This window comes from Acartia tonsa, chromosome 1, assembly GCF_053477335.1.
Source record: "Acartia tonsa isolate MP-2025a chromosome 1, ASM5347733v1, whole genome shotgun sequence".
Classification (NCBI taxonomy): domain Eukaryota; kingdom Metazoa; phylum Arthropoda; class Copepoda; order Calanoida; family Acartiidae; genus Acartia; species Acartia tonsa.
Window position 1 is genome coordinate 17,940,530 of NC_137260.1, and position 22,950 is coordinate 17,963,479.

Sequence of the window (22,950 nt, forward strand, 5' to 3'; positions counted from 1 at the left end):
CAATTTTTTCAAAGCAACAAAAAATACATTTATGTTCATCTTGTGAAAAAAAAAATTTATTGAGGTACTTTTCAGATACCTGTACCAATGTCTAATTAAAGAAAAAATTTTAAAAAATATTTTTTTGGTGGTGTAAATTGACATTTTGTGAGAAAATTTCACCAAAAATATTAAGATTTTTAACCCCAAAAAAACAGTTTTCTCCATTTTACCCAAAAACGGACCGGAGGCCCCGGGTTTTGCAATAATAATATCAATATACAACATGTATTGTGTATAAAACAGTTTTCACAACCTGGGGCCTCTTGTCCGTTTTTGAGTAATTGAGCATTTTACATTGCATGGTTTGAACAATTTCGTTCTTGTTAATTTCAAATTTTCCTTCGTTAGAGGGGGAAGGAGTCATTTTAGAGCCCAAAGTCATCTCTGCAATATTTTCAAACTTTTTAAGGCGGATCTTTCTTGACTTGTGCATCATTTGCCTCTGGCGAACCGTTTCGCCGTTATTTGCCGACGTTGGCGTGATTTTTAACGATTTTTGCCGTTCTCGCGGTTTTAATGGACATTTAAGTGATAAAGGAGTCGTTAAATAAAGATGACTTATAAATACTTTTATTTTAGCAATTAAATTTGCTAAATTTCATGTTTTCTAAAAAAATTTGTAGTTCTAACTGGTTTTGGTCTAGCAGAAATTCAAATTGGGGATTAATTATAATATTGCAAAAACATTATATACGCATCAGAGAGAGAGAGAGAAATATACGTTTGAGAGAGAATATAATTTAAGTAATTATGTTTATATTCTTATACAAACTTTAAATGAAGATAGCTAGACTTAGAATAAAGGTATCAACACAAAATCAAAATTGTTTTGAAAATTATGTTATTGGTGTTTATATCTGTAAAAAAAAATATTTGAAAACATGCCTAATAAGTGTCCAATTTTACTTATACTGGACCTACCTAAAAATGCCGGGACTCGAACTGGGTGCACCTGACGCTATATTCTTGTTCACAAACATTGTTTGCATTGAAAAAATATTTACATAGACGTTGATTTTGTTAAAATATTCCTATCCTAACTAAAGTTATGAAGTTTTATAGATTTTTAAAAAATAGGGTAGCTTCGCTCCTCCAAAACAGCAAGACGTACTTACCAAATGCACATTAGAAGTTAACAGAGGCAAAATTTAAGTTATTTCCGAGTTAAAGCAAAAGAAATTACATCATTTCTTCAAATACAAGCTTATTTATTGAAGTTTACTTTTGTCTACTCTAAATGTCCCGTTTTTTGGCAAAAGATCGCACTGTGTATTAAGTATATGATGGTGGTATATATGTTTTTTGATAATATATAAGAACTGTTTTTTATCCAGATGGAATTCATTCGAATCAGGGCCATACTTTTTTATTTTAGATTTTTAAATATTTTAAATGTAAGAAACCAAACCTCTTGTAGCGAAGATTCTCTGTTGGAAATCGCTGTAGTTCCGTTCGTTAGTCTATCCATCTGTCAGTAAATAGGAATATTCGACAGTTTGGCGGTCACGATACAAAAGACATATTTCTATAAAGTTTCGTGACAATCTTTTTCTCTTTTCTTTACTACTTCTTTTATGATCACTAGACATCTGCTCTTTAACTCAATTTGTCCTTTTGTTGGTATTATTTATTTGTGTCTTAAATGTAATATGATTGATGTACACATCCCCAATAATGATACACAAAATTACCCCTTCTTTAGATTAAAAACAGTGGTTGAAATGATTAAACACTCAACTAAATTGAGCAACCAATCAAAATTCACTAAAGTCCCCAAAGTTGATAAGCCAATGAATAAGAAAACATTATTATAAAACTTTGGGGACAAGTGTAATAAACAGCCCATTGTCCCCTCTCTCTCTCTCTCTGGGTTTCTCTACTCTACCTTAGCAAAATTCTTAGGTATTCCAGTGTCTACACATGAATGAGCGGCAAATAAAAATTGTAATAAAGTATTAAATATTAAATTTTCTTTACAATTTTTATAAAGTTTAAAATAATAATGATGGTTTTGCCCCTAGAGGTGAAATAGGAGGGCTTCCTCAAATATCTTTTTTATTGAAAAAAAAAATTCGAAAATATAAAACTGAAAAGCACAACCTCCTTAGTTCATTTGTTACCGAGATCTTAAGTTTAAGACGGATTGGTAAAGATTGCCTTAATTGTCTTGTAAGATATGCTTTTTTTTAAATTAGCTTGCACAAATTTACCCATGGGTGTCAGATATTGACGTCAAAAAAAAAACCAATGAGAGGCCACTATAAATTCTACCATTGGTACTTCCAGCTTTTGCAACGGCCAACCCAGGTTATGAAATTACCAAACTATGCATAAAACTATGTAAATATGTGTAAGAAATATTATTATTATTTTGCATGTTGAAATACATCTATCTAATTATAGTGCATACTGGCCTCGCATTGGTTAATTTTTTTGACGTCATAATCTGAGTCAGCCACTTTTACTAGATTCCCCGCCTTCCCCATTTATATTGGCAATTTTCTGTGCACGCGCCTTACCTTTACAATTTTTTACATCTACATTTTATTTATAAAATACCAACCTTGAGTATTTTAGGTGTTGTAGATTTTTATTGCTTCCGCATCTACTATATAACTAGATTATGTCCGTACATCTGTCGGGAAGTCTGAGAGTCTATAACTACTATATAGTCAGTAATTGCTATGATGTAACGAAAATGGATGATTCTTTGACAATATCTGCAAAAAAAATTTGTCTATATTTGATTTTCATGATTTATCTAATTCTAAAACATAAATTGCCTAGATATTGTTCTATCAATGTGTATGCATTAGATTTCTAATTGTGTTTTTTTTAATAAAAAATATGGCAATGGATATAATTTTTCTTGTTGATAGTAAAAAGTGGAAAATGTTTTTGTAGACTCAATTTTGTAATTCTGTAATATCAATTCTCAACAATTTATGGGCACCATCAGAAAAGACATCCAAGGAGAGAGTGGAACACCAGACACACCCACCCTTCCCCCACGAATAAGCTGAAGAAAATTTTACATGGTGGGGGAAATTATCTCCTTTGAATTGTTGAGAAGGGAGAAAACCCAGATTTTTTAAAATTCAAAGTTTTAAATTTAAATTTTAGATTTTTAAAATCTCAAACATTATCCTTATTTGTTAAAAGAATATTGGCGCGTGTTGTTGGTGGTTCCTTTTCCCCATCACCTCTCCATGTGCATCCTGCTAGTATACATATCAGTTTTATGCTATTATTGTCTTTGTTGTTGTAGTTGGCTTATGGTATTTTAATTATCTCTAGGTTAGGAGTCTCTGCAGAGCTAGGCATAAAAATGTAATATCATCTGATTAAAACACTTAAGGGGATAAAATTCCACGTTGCCATTTCTTTGTTTTTCTGTCTCTTTACCAACTCCATATAAACTATCGTTTTGTTAAAACTATGGTTAGGTTTAGACAATTGTCAAAATATCCAAAAACAATTTGTTGGTGGGGAGAATGTTGGGTCCATTAACTCATGGAGGGATAATTCGCCCCATCTCTCAATCCTAACTACAAGAAATACATTAACAAATTTACAACTAACTTGAAATGTCTAAATTTATTTCTCAATGTGCTATAACTTTTCTTATAAAAGGGTAAAAAGTAGCAGATTTTCTAAATAATACTAAGATTGAAAAAATTAGATGAAAAAAGAAAATTTTGGTGACAAAAGTAAAGAATGTTAAGATAACCCATTTAAAATTTAACATATAAACCCATTTTGCAAATTATATTCATTTTTTTAGAGTATTTGTATTTGTGTACGTCAATGAATAAATGCGTACATTAAAAAAAACTTTGTGATGATGCTGTGAGTATTGGTGCAAAAAATATGACGTAACAAAAAAAATTAGCCAATGAGAGGCCACTATAAATTTTACCATTGGTCAATAACGGCCTCTCATTGGCTATTTTTTTTTGTTACGTCATATTTTTTGCACCAATACTCACAGCATCCTTTGTGATCCATTGTCACAGAAATTATTTGTACAGTATATTTCTATTTAGAATTAATAATTATTCAAACTTTTTAGAGCTGATTTGTCTGGAATTTCATTTGGACAAAGACATGATAGAAATCAGGCTATTGATTATACTACTACTGTAACTTTCAGGTAAATTCATCATACATTTACTTCTTTTTTTTGATTTTGTAAAAAGAAATAATCCATTGATTATCATGGCTTAGTAGCCTTAGTACGAAATGATATAAAAAAGGTACATATTTAATATTTATTGTTTATTTGTCCTTTAGTTTCTCACAAACTGCTAAATCATGAAAAAATCTTCAAACCGGTTCTTCGCATTTCGTATATGTTTAGATGATAGTCAAAGTTCCTCCAAAAAAAACAATACTCGACAAATTTATTTATATTTTATAATTGTAAGCAATGATATAAATTTCTTTTTGCAGGGAATGGGTGTTTAGTTCCAGAATGCCCCAGCGAAGTACAAGCTTCTGGTGGGCTGTTCTGCCTTTACAGGTTAGGTTTAGACTTTAGAGCCCTGCTAAGATAGAATAATACAATAATACATGAAAAGAATTTATTTCATGCAATAAAATTTTACATTGTTTTAGGCTTTTTCTTGGGCTGGTTTTGTGGCTACAATGGTTTCACTATTTGTTGCATATTTCTTTGTAGAAGCAGTAGATACAGGTAAATAAATATAATATATATTAATCTTTAAATAACGCAATTTGATTTTTTCATGACTAAATGGTTTATCTCAACCTTTTCGTGCGCTTTCTCAGTCACCCGTAAAGACTCTGCCTCAGGCGTAGCCGCGATCCTAAAAGAAGTTTAAAGTCACTCGAAGCCAGAGCCAAATGCTCTGCCATCGTCAGCATCAGCTAAACTAAGCCAGAGCCACCATCATCCATCAACCTCAGTCACAACCAATTTCAACTGCAATCAACCTAATCCACCCTCAGATTAAATTTGAATTTCTTTACAGTAAATTTTATTTCATGCTCAAATGGTGACTATTATTAAGTTTGAAAATAGATCAAAGATTGTTTAATCAATTACATTTGTATAAATTGTGTACTTTCCTAGGTGAGGAAAGTAATCCAAACTCAAGTCTGGTGTCCAGAGTTGTTAATGAGATTATAAATGCGGGAAATTCTATTAACAATGTCAGGTATTATTGTTTTTTTTAGTTTTAATATTTTTTAAGTTATAAATAATTTAATGGATTTTAAATGATTGATAATATAGTAACAATAATAATCTAATCTCAGTCAGATAGTTTCATGTTAAGAAAGTTTGCTAGTAAGTTTGTTTTAGAATTTAAATTCAACCTCCTTTTTATATGTCGGTCATTTTATCTTAATTAGAATATCTTTTAACATTTTTAAAAGCGAAGCTTTTCTATAATTAGGGTCGGTCCGTCCGTACGTCCGTGGCGGAAAGCTTTTTTCGTTAATTTAGACATGTTAGAATTGTCCTATCGATTATAAACTTTGCTTGGTGATTCCTTTAGTAGTTAGGTACGATTTAGAAAGCGTAGCAACTTAATAATCAACACCAGAATGTCCGTACGTCCATTTTAAACATGTTGATTTTTTTACTTTTTTAACAACAAATTTTTATGTGATCTAATCATACGATTGATCTGATCTTTGGTATATTGATTCCTTTGGCAATAAAGTATAATATTAAAAGCAAAGCAACTCTAAAAGCTCAAAAAATGTAAGTATGTCCACAAACATTATCCTGTATCAAGCAGTTTTTCAACAAATTTACTTACAATTTTGCTTCGACTCTTTTATGTTTATATTCAGATTATCAGTTCTGACACTATACAAAGTTTTCTAATAACATTTTCTAAATTATTGGCTTAACAACTTTGGGGACTTTTATTAAATTTTGATTAGTTGGTTTATTAAGTTGAGTGTCCAAATGATTCAACCTCAAATTGTAATCTACAGAAGGGATGTATTACATGGATTTTACATTGATGTTAAAAATTATATATCTTTACAACTTGGTACACTGCATCATACATCAAATATAAATACATATTAATTTTATTAACATTCCTTAACCTGATAAATGATTAAGTTTAGCTTGAAACATCATGACATCATCATTTCAAATTCAATAGTAAACGGTGATATTGGAGTTTCTTCAGAAGTAATTTGTTATAATATGAATTCAATAAATGTTAAAAGCTTTATTTGCAAAAATTACTAGGAGTTGGCTAAAATTGGTGATGGGGGTCACAAAAAACAAAAAAAATAACAGTTATAAATCTACTTTTCAAATTATTACTTTTAAATTAAAAATAAATCTTTTTTTCAAAAAAAAAATTTTCACCCTCTAATGGTTTCACATATAAGTGGTTGTGTAAGTTGTTTTTGAACTGTTATTCAACCAACTGAAATTTAATATACAAATTTCTAGTATGAAGAAAATATTTGTCAAAAAACATAATTTTAATTAAATTTTAAATTTATAACTTATACCATTTCCAACAAAAATAAAATTTATTTTATTTATTAACAATTTTTTTTCTCAAGAAGTATTTATAATATGATTTCAATTTGGATACAAATTTTTTTTTCAATTTAAAGATTAATATAATTCTAAAGAACAAAATTAAAAATCATATTTAAATTTGATACAAACTAAGATATTTCTGATTTACATTTTACTGTAGTTTTATAACATTTAATAGTACAATATTTTATATTAAAACCAATTGCTATCTTAGAATAATGGATGTAGAATATACCTGGATATTGTGTCAGGGGAAAAATTGTTTTAATTTATATTGCTAACATGGAACTCATTTATTGGTCAGTTCGTTCATACAGTAGGAAGGGATGGGGTAAAGGGAGTGGAAAGGAGAAATCATTATTTTAACCCGCTACAATTTTCACTTTATTAAATTGGTGTAAGATCCAAGTAATATGTAATATATAAATTTTTAGAATATATTGGTTTGTTTATTATTCAATTTTTAATTGATGAATATTTTAGAGGAAGTAAGGCAGTGCTACAGGTCCTGATTATTCTTTGGATAACAACTTTAACATGGTAAATTTATCTTTTTTTTAGATGCCTGTATCTGTTATCTGTATCTTGAAATTTTTATTGTATATAACATTAACGACACCATGGAAACTGTCCCAATTTTGTATAACTTTTGCGGAACATGTTCCAGTTACGTCATATTTTTCTTTTCCGAAAAAGGGAAGGGGGAAAGAAAAAAAAGGGAAGGGGGGAAGAAAAAAGAGATGTGAGAAAAGGGGGTTTCCCCCATCTCTTTTGAAGAGATTTTCTTCCCCCCTTCTCTTTTTCGGGAAAGAAAAATATGACGTAACTGGAACATGTTCCGCAAAAGTTATACAAAATTGGGACAGTTTCCATGGTGTCACATTAACTATGTTAAAACATTATAAAAAACCCTAAAAATAGGTAAAAACAGATAAAGAACATATTTAGGTAGCTCTAAATAATTCGAATTCTAGATCAAAATTGCATAAATAAGACATAAATATATATTTTTCTGTTTTTTTGGTTTACTTATTTTGCTCTGCACATTCTGTTCATGAATTTCTTCCCCTAGCAATTCAAAGTTTATTGAGAATAGTTCTTGATAACCATTTTAGTTGCAAATCAATGTTGAGTTAGGTATATGTTACAAAGAGGGGATGTTTTAGTAGCGAAGCTACTCTATAATTTGTTAGTAGCGAAGCTTCTCTATAATTTGAATTGTCCGTCTGTCCGTATGTCTTAGTTTGGGGGAAACGTGATTTTCTCGGCTCCTATAAAAGATAAATGCTGAAATTTTTTGACAACATTCCCATCATTAAGGAGCACAATTAACTATAAAACAGCAATGGCGGTTGACCGCTTTTTCGCAGGTTTTAGGATATTTTGTATTTTTCACATTTTTCTCCATATCTTTCAGTTATAGATTTCAAAATTAAATTTCCTGTCGTTTAAAGAAAACAACAATGACGGTCAGACTGCCTTTTTGCAGGTTTTTGGCTATTTTTAAATTTTTCCCTTACTTTTCCATATCTCTGATGTATATAGTCCGATTTTCCAATTTTTTAAGTTAAGGACATAAAAATTAAATTTCCTCTTGTTTTAAGAAAACAACCATGGCGGTCAGGTTGCATTTTATCAGGTTTTTGGCTATTTTTATATGTTTTACATATTTCCCCATATCTTTGGTGTTTTTGGTCCAATATTAAAACTTTTTTGGGGATATCAGTATCAAAATATTTTTTCTCATCGTTATGAGCATCTTTTATGTAATTTACTTTGACAGTTATAAATATACAAAACATGTGTTTATTTTCTCCAATAAATCTATTCCTGATTTTAATAGATACACTTTAAATCTACTTTTACGTATTCACATCCATGATTTTTGTGCTTCGCTACTTATGGATGGTAGTGCGAATGGGGCGCTTGTCCAATATTATGGTATGGAGATCGCTCTTCTATGAGTACTACTTAAAAACCTACTTTTACTGCAATACACATAGACATTCTCATCGTCGGTTCGTCAGTTTAGAATGCTTTTCCTTTTACTCCCACAAGTATAATACGAATTTAGTTGAACCCGTGGTAGCTCAACAAATACCCACGCGAAGTATTATATTGCTTTAATCTAAGAATAAATGGCTGGTTATGGTGTTCGATCTATATCATATAAGTATATTAAGCACTTAAGAAGGAAGATAGTTTTATAAAGTGTATTTACATTACAAGTGAATCAGTTAAGTATGAAAATATTTACAGGATAAGTGATAATAAACATAAGTAGTGTAGGACAGAAAATGCCCTAAGTCCAAAGCATTGAATTGTGCATAGTGTTAGATCTCTAACATAAGACCTAAGCACAATTCATGCTAAGTACTGAGGGACCTAAATTTAAACTACAATGCATGCCAAAACAACTAAGTCATTACCTTTAAGCCAGAAGAACTTGATGGTTTGAGAGTCAATGAATAACTGAGATATTTTAAGAAGTGCAAGTTATAACAACAACTATTTATCAGGATCTAAGCCCTTGTCTGTTTAATAAAGTGTTTGTATGTTAAACTTGTGACGTAAATGAAGCTATGGTTGTAGGCATACATACTAGTACTGGATGGTTACATGGTTACTTTAACAATAGATATAATGTTTTAATAAGCATATAACAATATTCAATCACATACAGTTTACCATGATTAGGCTAGTATTACCCATATAAGGTATTATATTGGTAAGAATAGACTAATAAATTTGTTAAAACATATAAAAAGTGCCTAAGGGCTACCCAGAGTAATTGTATCTTGTGCCTGAGTTACGCGCGATAATTACCATGGCTTGTCAATCAAATATTTAGATCAGAATTTTATATGGTGTAAAATTTATAGTAAATATAGGTAAGTGGACTAGATGCGAAGCATTTCTGTAAAAGTTGTGTTCGTACGTTCAAAGAATTTTGAAATTTGGGGATCGCATCTCCATGGATGTTGTCATCCTTGTTTATATATTAATCACTTAAATCGGCAATTAAAGATGAATGAGAAGAAAGGGTGCAAATTATCCTTCAGAATATTAAACAACAGACTGGCATCTTATTTACTAAGTATATTTGCGATTACTTTTATTTAATGAAATCTTCCAATTTTTAACATTTACAAAACGGCATGCTTTATTGCATCAAGATCCATGACAGATATATATAGGAAATAAACGTCTATAAATGAGCTCGAGTCTTCCAATGGTAAAGTGTTTAAAACTCATAGTGCTCCAATAATCCTCATTAAACTCCCATTGACCAAAGCGATAAGACCTTTATTCTATTTGTTTATGGAATGAATTAAGTTTTTCACTTCGTGTTGATATTTTAATTACATTGAAGTATTTAATCCTTTTTTAATAAATAAAAAATTTACGTTCATAATAGAGTAAATGTAAGAAAACTGTATTTTAAAAGAATTCGATTGTGGCGACACTTTCTTCGTGTTAAAATATTAAAACTAAAATTTTAATCATATTAACCCTTTGGCGATGGTAATGTGAAAAAAATATAATTGAAAAAATCTTTTTAAAATCATTTAAATTAATAAATATTTACTTCTTTCTTTTAGATAGTAATGGCGGGGGAGGAAAATTGATTTATTGAGAAATAGATAAATAGATATGTACTTATAGAAAACTAGCCAAGAGCGATATAGTTATATTGAGCCAACTCTAGTTATATACTAATCAGCCACTATCTTCTTTGAATTAAATATCTTTATTCGTATTGTGAGGTTTTTTGTATTTATTCCAGGAAATATTAATGAAAATTCACAAAATATTCAGTTTTATACGTATTTGAAATGTAGGAAAAATACTAGTGTAATAGTCTAAGTTCTTAAATTGTATGATACTTCAAAACACTTACTTTGGACTGTTATGATAGCAAAAACTTTAGTGCTGTTAAGAGGGCTTGAGTAACAACATTTTGCATCAACAAAGGTAGGGTTGGGAAAATAAAGTACAAAATAGAGTGGGTACGGGCTATATGTATTTTTACCTACGGGGTGGGGACCCTGGGCTGACTTTTAATAGGGTATTTCAATATCAGCCAATAGTGTCAAAAATGTAAACTCAACCAAGTCGCTACAAAAGAGCAGAAAGCAATTTGCTAGTAGACAATAAAGGTCCCTACAACGTGGGCCAGGTGACGGGACTATTGTAGATTTAACTTTCTTTACCTTTCTCAATAATTACAAGTTTTAATATAAGAATTATTGATTTATCATCCGTTTTTATATGCCTAAAACTCTGATCAAAGTCAAGAATAAGATTTATAACGAAAAGAACTTGAGTGTCTAATCTTCACAAATTCAACAAGAAACTGTACAATTTTTATTTTAAGTAATGATCACATTTTTACCTATGATTGATTAATCTTTATCCAATATTTTATATCAAAATTGAATATTTTATTATATGTATGTATCCTATGTATCTTCTATATGTGTTTTATTTTAAAGTCATAATTTTATCCTACATATTTGTCTTTTCAATTCATTTAGAAACCGGATTTTAAAAGAATGAAACATTTCTGATTTTTGTTCTTTTCAATGATATCATTATGTATAATAATATGTTTGTAGGTTCTATACCAGCATGTTATTGGCCAGTATGATCAGAAGGATTCAAGAAAAACCTTTGGACACCATGCAAGAAATTTTAGACAGGTTAAAGAAACAAATTGAAAAGTAGAAGACAAATACGAAAAAAATTCTACGACCTCTTTGTCCCTACAATATTAACTAGCTACCAAATGCAGAATCTTAAAAATCTTCTTTTTATAAATATTGACGTTGATAGTTTTTAATAATTTGGAAGAAGTGTTAGCACAACCTCCATACTTGACCTGTTTGAACAATAAGGTCATTTAATTTTTTTTATAGTAATTTAAACGATAATCTATAATACAAAGTAGAACGATGTCTGTCCGTCTGTCCGTCTGACCATCTGTCCGTCCCTTAAGATCTCGGTAAACACTGAACCGATCGGATTCTACTCTTCAGGGTATCTACCTATCGGTCCTGTGGTGGTTTTAAGCTATTTTCTTGGGGGGTGAGACACCCCCAACCCCCCCAAAAATGAAAATTTACCCCCCCCCCCAAAAAAAAAAAAAATATTTTTCTTGAGAACACATTAGACTATGAGCAGCACCAGGAGTAATTTTCTTGAGAACACATTAGACTATTTTATTTACGAATTTTGCGAATTCGTTATTTAATCGAGAAAATGTTTTCCTGCTGGGTAGGTGCGAAAATTTGCGATCCGTTCTGCTGGGTAAGTAATAGAAGATGTAATTATACCTCTTGGGGCAAAGCCCCTAGAGGCTAGGGGCGAAGCTGCTAGTGTATTTATATAATATATTAAAAAATCATACTGAAATAATATTTTGTAATATTGCAATACGGTCAAAAATACGATAAACAACTTCTTTTATGTTTAGGAATATTCCTGTATACATGTTCTCCACTATCCCAATGGAGACATCTGATTACCTGGATCCTACTAGATCTGAGATTTTAAGACGAGCTGAGATGAGGTGTATTAAATTATAAGCATTGTCGCCTGTTTAGTCATAATGTTGTTCTTGTTGGATTGTATTTAGCGTTCTTATGTGAATGGTTGAGATAAACAGCTTTCTTATGGGTGACTTATTAAAACAAAAATATCACTAGTTATTACGTTTAGTTTCAGTGTGGTATACATGTAGCGCACCCGCTCGTCGTCGGGGAGGGTGAGTGGTTTGAATAGCTTGGCCCAAAAAAGGCACAACTCATTGCCACGTACAGTTAGAAAAAAATCGTGCAATCTTAGATTTGGTTGTCTGTTGAGTGGACAACAAGTTGATTGGTTCCAATGTAAAGTGATTGTTAATTGTTTCTGACGACTTCAAATGTTAATATTACCATCGAGTGAGTATTGCAAAAACAATGTGAACGAAATTGCAGCTGCCGAACCTTAAGTTAACAAGGATGACAACATCTATAAAAGCGAAGCTCTAAAACGGTAGGACAAACGAACAATAACGCTTGTAGAGTGTAAGAACTGAATAATCAGAATATAAATGTATAACATTCTAAACAAAATTGTAAGTAAATTTGTATAAAAACTGCTTGAATAAAGGATAATGTTTATGGACATATTTACATGTGTAGTACTTCATTATAGAGATGCTTCGATTATAACATTCTTCTTTGTTGTCCTAGGAATCAGTGTTCCAAAAATCAGATCAATCGGATTATAATATTACATAAAAAATATGTTAAAAATCAACATGTTTAAAATGGACGTACGGACATTCTGGCAACGATTATAGAGTTGCTACGCTTTCTAAATCTTACCTAAGTACTACAGTAAAAGTTTGAAATAGATAGGACAATTCTAACATGCCTAAATTTACTAAAAAAGCTATCCGTTGCAGACGGACGGACGGACCTACCCTAATTATAGAAAAGGCTTCGCTTTTAAGAATAACTAACATAACATAACTAATAATTTAGACAAACCACGGTTAGTAATGTGTTTGGAACTATTGAAACAGTCATGAGAAACGATAATCCAGGTAGGATATAGAAACTAAGTCTATTAATTCAAGGACAAAATTGATTTAAAATATTTTGATATTTCTTTAATGAAAAATATTCCAGCATGTATAATTTAGCAATGTGCGTTATATTGAACTTGTGGTTGCGCCCTTGGCACCTAACGCAGAAAAAGAGCCTAAACCCATAACCAGACTTATTATAAGAATTAAAAAGCCCAAAACCATCTTACAAAATATAAGAAGATAAACTGTAAAGGAGCTCCATATCGGTTCTGCGGTTTGCGAGATCATTCGTTACAGACAAAAAAGCTTACTTCTTTATATAATAAGTTAGTTTTAGGAAGAAAACAGTAAAAGTGTCTGACTATGACGTCAGAAAAAATTAACAATTAACCAATGAGAGGCCGCTATATATTTTACCATTGTGAATACTGGCTTCTCATTGGTTAATTGTTCATTTTTTCTGACGTCATAGTCAGACACTTTTACTGTTTTCTTTTAGGAAAATTTTTTCTTCAGAGGGGATATCTTCCATGTAATTGTTTTGTAATAATTGTACTGCTGTAATAAAAAGATCATAACATTAATTGTAAGCCATTCATGGGATCAAAAAAAAGATGTTTAGATGCTCAATATAACATAAAGTCTACAATGTATGACTCTATAAAAGCCAAAAATAAAGATGTTTATCTCATTCTGCAAAAAAAAGTTTCATTCATATTATAAAAAGAAAGAATAGCAAAGGATGTAGAATATACGTGGATATTATGACAGGAAAAAATGTTAATTTTTGTTGCTATTTCCACTGTCATTTATAGGTCAGTTCGTTGATCCAGTAGGATGAGAGAGGATGGGGTAAAGGGCTAGGGGGGGTGGAGTGCATCGTTATTTCAGTCCACTACAAGTTTCACTTTATTAGAGTACATGATAATCTGGTTTAAGATTCGTGTAACAACAAATCCAATAGAATAGCAGACTATTCAATTGCCGAAAGGTGTTGACCGCCTTATCCTGACTTCATAGTGGTGGCCATTGCTAAAATATCAAAGACATGCCGATATTAAAACCAACACTAGAAGAAAATTACTAAATGTGGTCTTTTTTTATATATCCTTAACAAGTTAATTTTTAATGAAAAAAATTTGTTCATCCCGATAATTTGTCAACAATGGCAACTTTTAAAGCCATTTCGACAACAAAAATCACAAAAGTAAAGTATAAGTCACCTCACATTACATCCCGATTTTTACAAAAGTATCAGAGATGGGTTCTTAAAAAAAAGGCCGTGTTTTTTCGACATTTTTTAGACATTGATTGATTAAACGAAGACGATATCGTTATACAGAGTATACAACTTAAGAATTCAAAATTTCAAAATTATTATTTTAGCCCTTTGTATAATGTCTAACACAGCTCTAAAAACATGCATTATTTAATATGCAGCATAAATGGATTAAAGATAATTTGTTTTTCTTCTATGAAGGCCGTACCAACAAAAGCGAATTATACACATTGCACATGACTGAAATAATAATTTTAAAATTTTGAATTCTTAAGTTGTATACTCTGTATAACGATATCGCCTACGTTCAATCAATCAATGTCGAAAAAATGTCGAAAAAACGCGGCATTCTTTTTTAAGAACCCATCTCTGACTTAAAGTTTCCGCGGGATTGGCTGAATAGTAAAGTAAAATGTAACTCCCAAATAAATTATATTCATAAGCGAGACACAAGATAATACTATTATCTGTTAGTGCAAGACTCAATTATCTTGAGATATTAGCCACTAGCGGCTACGCCCCTAGAAGCCTCTAGGGGTACTTAAGTTAGCAGGGGGAAAAGTCGACCTCATTCCATATTAAATTTGAGTTTCAAAAGAATAAAAAAATACTTTTTTTTTTGTAGGTAATTTAACAACAAACAAATTTGCTTTTATGTTTTTTTCTGTCATTTGAAAGGAACATGGAGATAAAGGTCATTTTATAAAGGTAGATAGAAAATTACCAGATTATCCCCTCCCGAAAATAGCCCCCCCTTACCCTTTCTATCTATCCATCAATCTATACAATATACATCTATCAATCCATCTATCTATCCATCTATCTATCCATCTATCTATCCATCTATCTATCCATCTATCTATCCATCTATCTATCCATCTATCTATCCATCTGTCTATCCATCTATATATCGATCCATCTATCTATTCATCAACTATTCATCTCTTTATCCATTAACTATCAATTTATCCATCCATCAATCTATCCCTCTATCTATCCATCCATCTATCCATCTGATCATCCATTTACTTATCCATCTATCTATCCATATATCTAATCATCTATCTATTCATCTAAATATCTATCCATCTATCTATCCATATATCTAATCATCTATCTATTCATCTAAATATCTATCCATCTATCTATCCATCAACTATCTTGAATTTCGTGTTTAAAATGTCTAATTAGAGGTTTTGGTTATCAGAGCAATATGAGAATTTTTTAGTAGCGCAGCTACCCTATCACTAGCTTTTTGGGCCCTTTAAAGTGTAACTATGTCAATTGTAGTCCGATTTTAGTGTTTAAAGTGTCAAATTTGGGGTCATGGAATTCATTTCAGTAGGAGGGGAGGGGATGGTGTAAATGGGGGTGGATGGGGATCCTTATTTTAGCAAGCTACAAGTTTCACTTTATTTTTATGTTTAATAAATCCATTATAAATGTGGGCATGATTAACATAAATTTTTATTAACTAATATCTATATTTATAATGATATTATGATTCTTGTTTACTGTTTATATGTATACTAGCGGCTTCGCCCCTAGCCTCTAGGGGATTTGCCCCAAGAGGTAATTAAACAAGGATGACAACATCCATGAAAGAAGCGAAGCTCTGAAATGGAAGGACAAACGAACATTAACACTTGTGAAGTGTCAGAACTGAATATTAATGCATGTCTATACAAAATTGTAATTAAAACTGATTAAATACATGTTACTGTTTGAGGACATACTGACGTTTTTAGGACTAAATTATAGAGATGCTTCGCTTATAACATTACACCTTATTGAAAAAGGAATCGGTATTCAAAAAATCAGATGAATAGGATATTTTTAACATTCAAAACCATTATTTGTTGTCAAAAAAGTAAAAATCAGCTTGTTATAAATGGATGTATGGACTTTCTGGTAACGATTATAGAGTTGTTGTGCTTTCTAAGTCGTACCTAACTGTTGTAGAAATCAGCATGAAAAGTTTGAGATCGATAGGACAATTCTAGCCTGTTTAAGTTAAGTAAAAGATCTAACTGTACCAGATGTACGGACGGACCGACCCTAATTATAGAAATATAAAAAAAAATTTGGGGTTTTTTATTTTTGAAAAAGAGCTTTAAACAACCACAGGACCAGTAGATATATTCCCTGAAGAGTAGAATTCAATCGATTTAGTGGTTAGCGAGATCTTAAGGGATGGGCGGACAGACAAACAGACATCAAGCTACTTTGTATTATATATTAACACCTAGGGATCTAAGGAACAAAACAATAACCGATTAATATGTACATCCCCAATATTGATACATATTTAATAAATACATATTTAATTAATTATATTACAAAATTATTTGTCTGTAGATGAGAATTAGTGGTTGAAAAGTTTTGACACTCATCTTAATGAACCAACCAATAAAAAATCAATTAAATTTCCTGAAGTTCTTATGCTAACGAATATAAAAACGTTATTATAAAACTTTGAAGTTTGGGGACTAGTGTAATTAACAGTCCCCTCCCTTTCTAAATAAAACTGCTGATGTTAAACATGAATACCATGTAACTACATAATTTAAAATCAAAGCATTACCAATAGACAGACAGATAGACTACTTGCTAATTCCAATTTAGAATGATTATAAGAACCTCACGTTATTTGCATATTAACTTTACGTTTCCGCAGTGAGGTAGGGGACATTGGGCTGTTTATAACACTAGTCCCCAAAGTTTTACAGTTGTGTGTTCAAACGTTTTAACTACTAACTTTAATCTACACAAGGGGTAATTTTGTGTATTATCATTGGGGATGTACAACAATTTATTGGCCTTTGTCTTATCCCTTTAGATCCCTGATATTTGTAATAATCTATAGAAACGATTATTCAGTTACATTAAAACATCAAACATAAAAAGGTTTAGATTTAGGTTTAGCCTTCCCCCCCTTCCTCCCGTCTCCATCATTTAGTGCAATAGAACTTGAAAATATTCATTATCAACTTTAATTCAAAGTCTAATCAAATAAATATTTCTTATAACTATGTTTTTGCGTCTTTTATCTATATGTATTACATCTTTCATTTTGACTTTAAAAGCGCATTTAAAAGATTTTCCTAACCAAGTTTTAGTGCACCCAGCCTCAGAAAACGCGCTAAAAACCCCTACGGGGGCGCGGGGGGGTAAAAGAAACCAGTACTGGCGATTAAAATATGTCTTTGGGTAATCAAATATCGTTTTTTTAGCCGGCGACACCCGGCGAAAACATGTTTCCTCTTACTGTCTTCTAAAATGTTGATTAAAAAACAAACAAAAATAAACTAAAATCTTGACTTCAACTATAATTATTTAGGACTAATTTCTTCAATTTGTGTTTTTTCTTTTATACTGTCAAAATATATGTAATGCATGACTCATCAGAAGTTATTTTGTCTAATTACGTTAATTCTAAGAGATTTTATAATACTTTTAAAATTGTTGGTGAAACACAAAAAGTATGCCTTTTTCTGTAAGAAAATTTTTGCATTTCTTGACTTCCATGCATTAGAATGCTTACTTAAAAAGCGTATTTTTACGATTCCTTTGAAATCTGATGTACATTGGGTATGCTAATACTCATAGAATGTTTAAAACTTTATTTGGGTGTGGTGAATTGTTGCCCCTTGTTGCCCCTATGTGCAGCGGATATTAATCGCTGTCGAAAAAAGTAGTTTTCTTTCAATTGATAAAGGGATATGAGTGGTCCAGTAGTTAGTTCAAGGAATCTTACCAAAAAAGTTTGGCTATGAATTGTCGAACGTCATATTCAATGATATTTGTATTGCTTATATCGCACAAAGTAGAGATAAATAATTTCATTCATCATTTCTGTCACAAAAAGTTTGGATTACAATGTCTTTGTACCATTTGTTTTGTCCTTCTTGACCTCTTTAGGAGCGCACCTCCTCTTTATTTGCTCTTATTTTGAACTCGGTAACTTCATTCAAAAGACGCGTAGTTGCATTAAAAACTCTATACCTAATGCATAGTATATCTAAAGTTTTATAATTATACTTATTTAATTAAAAGATTTGTTTTAAATACATCTAGTGCTTTTATTGAAATAAAAATGGACGCTCTTTATTATTCACTAGCGTCTGCGTCTTTAGCATCTTGAGGCTTAGATTTTTAAGGGTTAGGAAAGGGCAAAAAAGCCTAAAATAAAAAATAAAATAGCTTAAAACCACCCTTTAACATATATTAAGCTTTTTACTTATGGAAATAATTAACCTTGTTTGTTACAAATCAAATTTTAAAATTAAAACTAAAAATACTAATTTAGAATTATTCCTTTTTACAATTTAAAATTTGCTGAAAATTTGTTCAAATAAAAACAAAATTAATTGAAATTCGCATAAAAAAGGTTTATTTCATTTAATAGATCTTAGTTCGGTTTAAATTATATTAGATTCCTTTTACTTTAGAGGGTAAAAATCACTTTATATGCAGGCACCCCAGGATTAGGTTAAGCATTAAATAATTTTCTTTAAATCATTACATTTTTGGATCTTTAAATCCGGGCGGCCACAGGAGCCATCTAAAGACTTAGATAAATAATATACCTCCCCCCCCCCCCCCCCCCCTAGGAATAGTGATTATTGGCAGCCCCTTTGGAATATGATAAAATATTGGTACAATTGATATAACTACGGTGAGTTGCACATAGTTTAGCCAAAGTTCGAAAACTTATATATTGTAGTATACAGTATTTTTTTGTAGTATTAGTATTAATTACTCTTAAGTATTCGATTGTATATGAGAAATTACTTCAGCCAAAATATGAAAACACAACGATAGTCTGTATGTAATTTTAAAAATAATATTATGTTTAGTTTTCTTCAGTTCAAGAATAAAAACCTTTATGGCTACAAAAATATTTAATTTAGGAGAGTATTACGGAGTGGTGTTCCAGCCCAAGTACGAGCACCCCCCGTGGCCAGCGCATCATAGCAGACAAATTGTTGACTCCTACCCCACAGCTTTTATGATTGCTAGGGGCTCACATCTTAAACCCTATTTTGATTGGTAAGTAGTCATATTTAGAATAGGAACTGTTTAATTGACTGTTTGTTTAAAGACATTTAACGATTCGATTGGTATGAATGTATCAACAAAAAAAGTGGTATAGTCAGGGAGGGAGGGGATATTGGGCTGTTTATTATTCTTGTTCCCAAAGTCTTTCTTATTCATTTGCTTGATAATCTTGGGGACTTTAATTGAATTTTTATTGGTTTGTTCATTTAGTTGAGTGATCAAACATTTCAACCACTAATTGTAATCTACAGAAGGAGTAATTTTGTGCATAATCATTTGAAATTTACATTGAATTATTGGCCATTGTCTTATCCCTTTAGATCCCTGCAATATAGAACAAGACATAAAAAGTAAGTCTGTACTAAAAACCAATATAATATTAGATATCAACCACTTTGCCAATGTCAAATAAATATTAAAGTTTAAGTTTTAAAAAGTGTCCATAACCCATTTAACTTTAAGTTCTACAAAATTTGTTGAATTTATTTACTTGTAGCGTAATAACTCTAAAACTAGGGTATATCCTGATATTTGCAATTTAAACAAAAAAATTTAATATTGGGTTAGTTCCTACTCCTAGAAAATGGAATCAGGGAATCAACCGAACCACTAAAATATAATTTTTTTAAAAACCATATACAACCGCCCTATGTATCTTTTTAAATTTTGCAGTCCAACTTTAATCCTTGTATTAACACATTTTATAAATTCTATATTACGGAATACTACATATAAGATAAAACTGTCTATTCATTACCAATTATAGACAAAATATTCTTCATCCTACTTTAATTTCCTTTTAAAAGCTGCGGTACTTTTTAAAGTTCATGTTTCTTGGAAAAAATCGTGCATAGTCATGATATTTTTACGTCATTCATATTTTTAAAAAATTTACAATATTTTTCTTCATATAATTTTTATTGTTACAAGGATTGTACTTCATCAATTTCTTCACATATTTTTTAAAAATATTTTCAATTTTTTGGGTGAATGCAAAAACGTCCAAGCTTTGTATTTTTCCCAAATAAGTTTTTTTGGGGAAGGGGGGGGTTTGTAGTTTAATAGGTTCGGACAGGGGTAATGAACCCTCCCTGAAATATTGACAAAGTCTAAAGTGTGTTAAAAAGTGACATCATAAAAATGGGGGATCATCCAATGATCCATCTCTTTTTTATGGGTTTTCTTTCCCACTTCTCATCTCATCTCCCTCATTTTTAAGAAGCCACATGGGTGATTTTTAACACATTTTGGCCTTTGTCGAAAAATTTAGGGCTTGCCTGTTTTGATGGTGCCTTTGGAAGTTCTTTTTATGGGGTAGGGAAATTACGTTCAATTGCCCTGTCACTTAATTTAAAGAAAATATAAAAAAATAAGTAAATTTTTAACAAATATTGTCAATAGGTAGCGCATCCGCTCGTCGTCGGGAAGGTGATAGGTTCGAATCTCTGTCCGACACCGCGTCATAACTAAAGACATTAAAAATGGTTCCTACTGCTGCTATGTCAGGTGCGCGACATAAATAGTTAGAAAAGGGGGAATGCCTTGGCCCAAAACAGGCGCAACTCACTACCATGAAAGGTTAGGACTTCTCAGACAAAGGTCGTGCAATCAAAGGGTTGGTTGTCTGATGGGCAAATGGACGCTTTACACCGCAATCATAGGCCTTAGGGCTGACAACCCTATCCCAAATCCATAAAAAGCCACATTGTTACAGAAACACTGACAAATTGTCAGCGGCCTGTGCTTCCCCTGTGGAGTGAAAAGGGCTTGTTACTGTTTTTTATTGTTGATAAAAACTTTGACTACTTTAATTTGTCTGACCTTTAGACGGACGGGCTTACGGACATACACTAGGTATAGAATTGAGACTAACATCTTTATTGAATAAGCCAAGCAAGGTAAACATAATATATCTTTTTTATTCCAATTTTGATAAAAATTTTCCAATAATAATAAAACTCTAGTTTTTACCTTAAAGTGAAGATGATCAATAAAGAAAATATCTAGAATTACATTAGTACAAAAGTTTTTGATTTATTCCTAGTTTTATATTTTTGATAAGGTACGCTTTTTCTAAATGAATCAGGGATGGAAAAAAATATTTATTGCATCGTATCATAGACAGCTTTCCGGGGATATTAAAATTAAAAATTCTAAGATTGAAAACAGTTTTGTTAGCAGGGTCTTCAGGTAAATGATTTTGTTACAATATTCGTGGAAAATTGTCTGGTATATGATGCTATACATGATTTTTTAGTATGGCCAGGTATCAGTTCAAATCCAACAGATATTAATCGGTTTCAAAGTCAAATCTTAAAAAGATAGTTCAGACTTGATCAAGTTCAAAATAGTTTCAGTTATTTTGTTTTTAAATTATTTAGGCTATATATAAATGTTTAAAAGAAATTCAGTTAAACATTTTCCAGCATCGCTTCGAAACCGATTAATATCCGCTGGATTAGAATTGGTTCTCGGACATACTGAAAAATCATGTATGGCATCGTATCACAGACAAAAATCAAAAAATTAATACCAGTTTTGTTAGAACAGGTCTTCAGCCCTTCGGGGCTAACAAAACTGGTTTTAAAATTATGATTTTCATTTTGATACCCGCAGAAAGCTGTCTATAATACTATGTGATAAATAACTATTAATAACTCTTTAATCTTTGTCTGGCTAGCTCTTTTTGTGTACAAGTAAATAAGTTAGTAGACTAAAATAATAATTCCATAGAAAGAAGAGTAAAAAAGCATGTACATTTATGATGGATATGTTCAGATTTGTATTCATTGAGTAATAGCTAAGAAGTGTAATAATAAAAATACTTTTATGAATAAAAATTATATACTTCAAAAGCAAAATTATATTACAATTTGTCTTATATACATATCCTACTATATACAGAAATGCAGTTCTACTAAATAAAGTAGTAAGGTTTTTTGTCTGTAGATTAAGAATGCAATAACTTTTTAACTGATTGAGTTCTCCATTTAATGGTTCCTAGATGGTTTTAAGTTATTTAATTTTTCTATTTTTTAGTCTTGGGATAGTTTTAGGCTATTTTTCTGCTCCATCTACCCCTTCGAATAAAGTGCACCTACATGCTTAAGAATCACCCGCTAGTTATTAACATAAAGCAATATTCAAGAAGAATGACACTTTTAGCATAGAATAATATTCAAGAGTTGTAATGTTAAGTCAACCTTTTTATAAATTTTAAGATTTAAAATTTAACTTTTCTTTTTTCAGGACTATTAATCAACTGGTAGCCTCTGGACTTATTGATAAACTATTCTTTTTTCAGGACTATTAATCAACTGGTAGCCTCGGGACTTATTGATAAACTATTCTTATTTCAGGACTATTAATCAACTTGTATCCTCGGGACTTATTGATAAACTATTCTTATTTCAGGACTATTAATCAACTGGTAGCCTCGGGACTTAT

General features: G+C 30.9%; 1 protein-coding gene across 1 annotated transcript in view; it reads left to right on the plus strand.

Moving 5' to 3' along the window:
• The window catches only part of LOC145326751 (uncharacterized), a 36,863-nt gene extending 14,047 nt beyond the window's left edge, over positions 1–22,816 (plus strand). The window contains exons 4-13 of the mRNA XM_080170151.1: positions 4,115–4,195; positions 4,495–4,564; positions 4,660–4,738; positions 5,138–5,222; positions 7,067–7,123; positions 11,203–11,286; positions 12,060–12,155; positions 13,117–13,178; positions 19,356–19,494; positions 22,753–22,816. Coding sequence (XP_080026277.1) covers positions 4,115–4,195; positions 4,495–4,564; positions 4,660–4,738; positions 5,138–5,222; positions 7,067–7,123; positions 11,203–11,286; positions 12,060–12,155; positions 13,117–13,178; positions 19,356–19,494; positions 22,753–22,816 — 817 coding nt within the window. The remainder of the gene's footprint in view (positions 1–4,114; positions 4,196–4,494; positions 4,565–4,659; positions 4,739–5,137; positions 5,223–7,066; positions 7,124–11,202; positions 11,287–12,059; positions 12,156–13,116; positions 13,179–19,355; positions 19,495–22,752) is intronic.
• Positions 22,817–22,950: the final 134 nt, after the last annotated feature.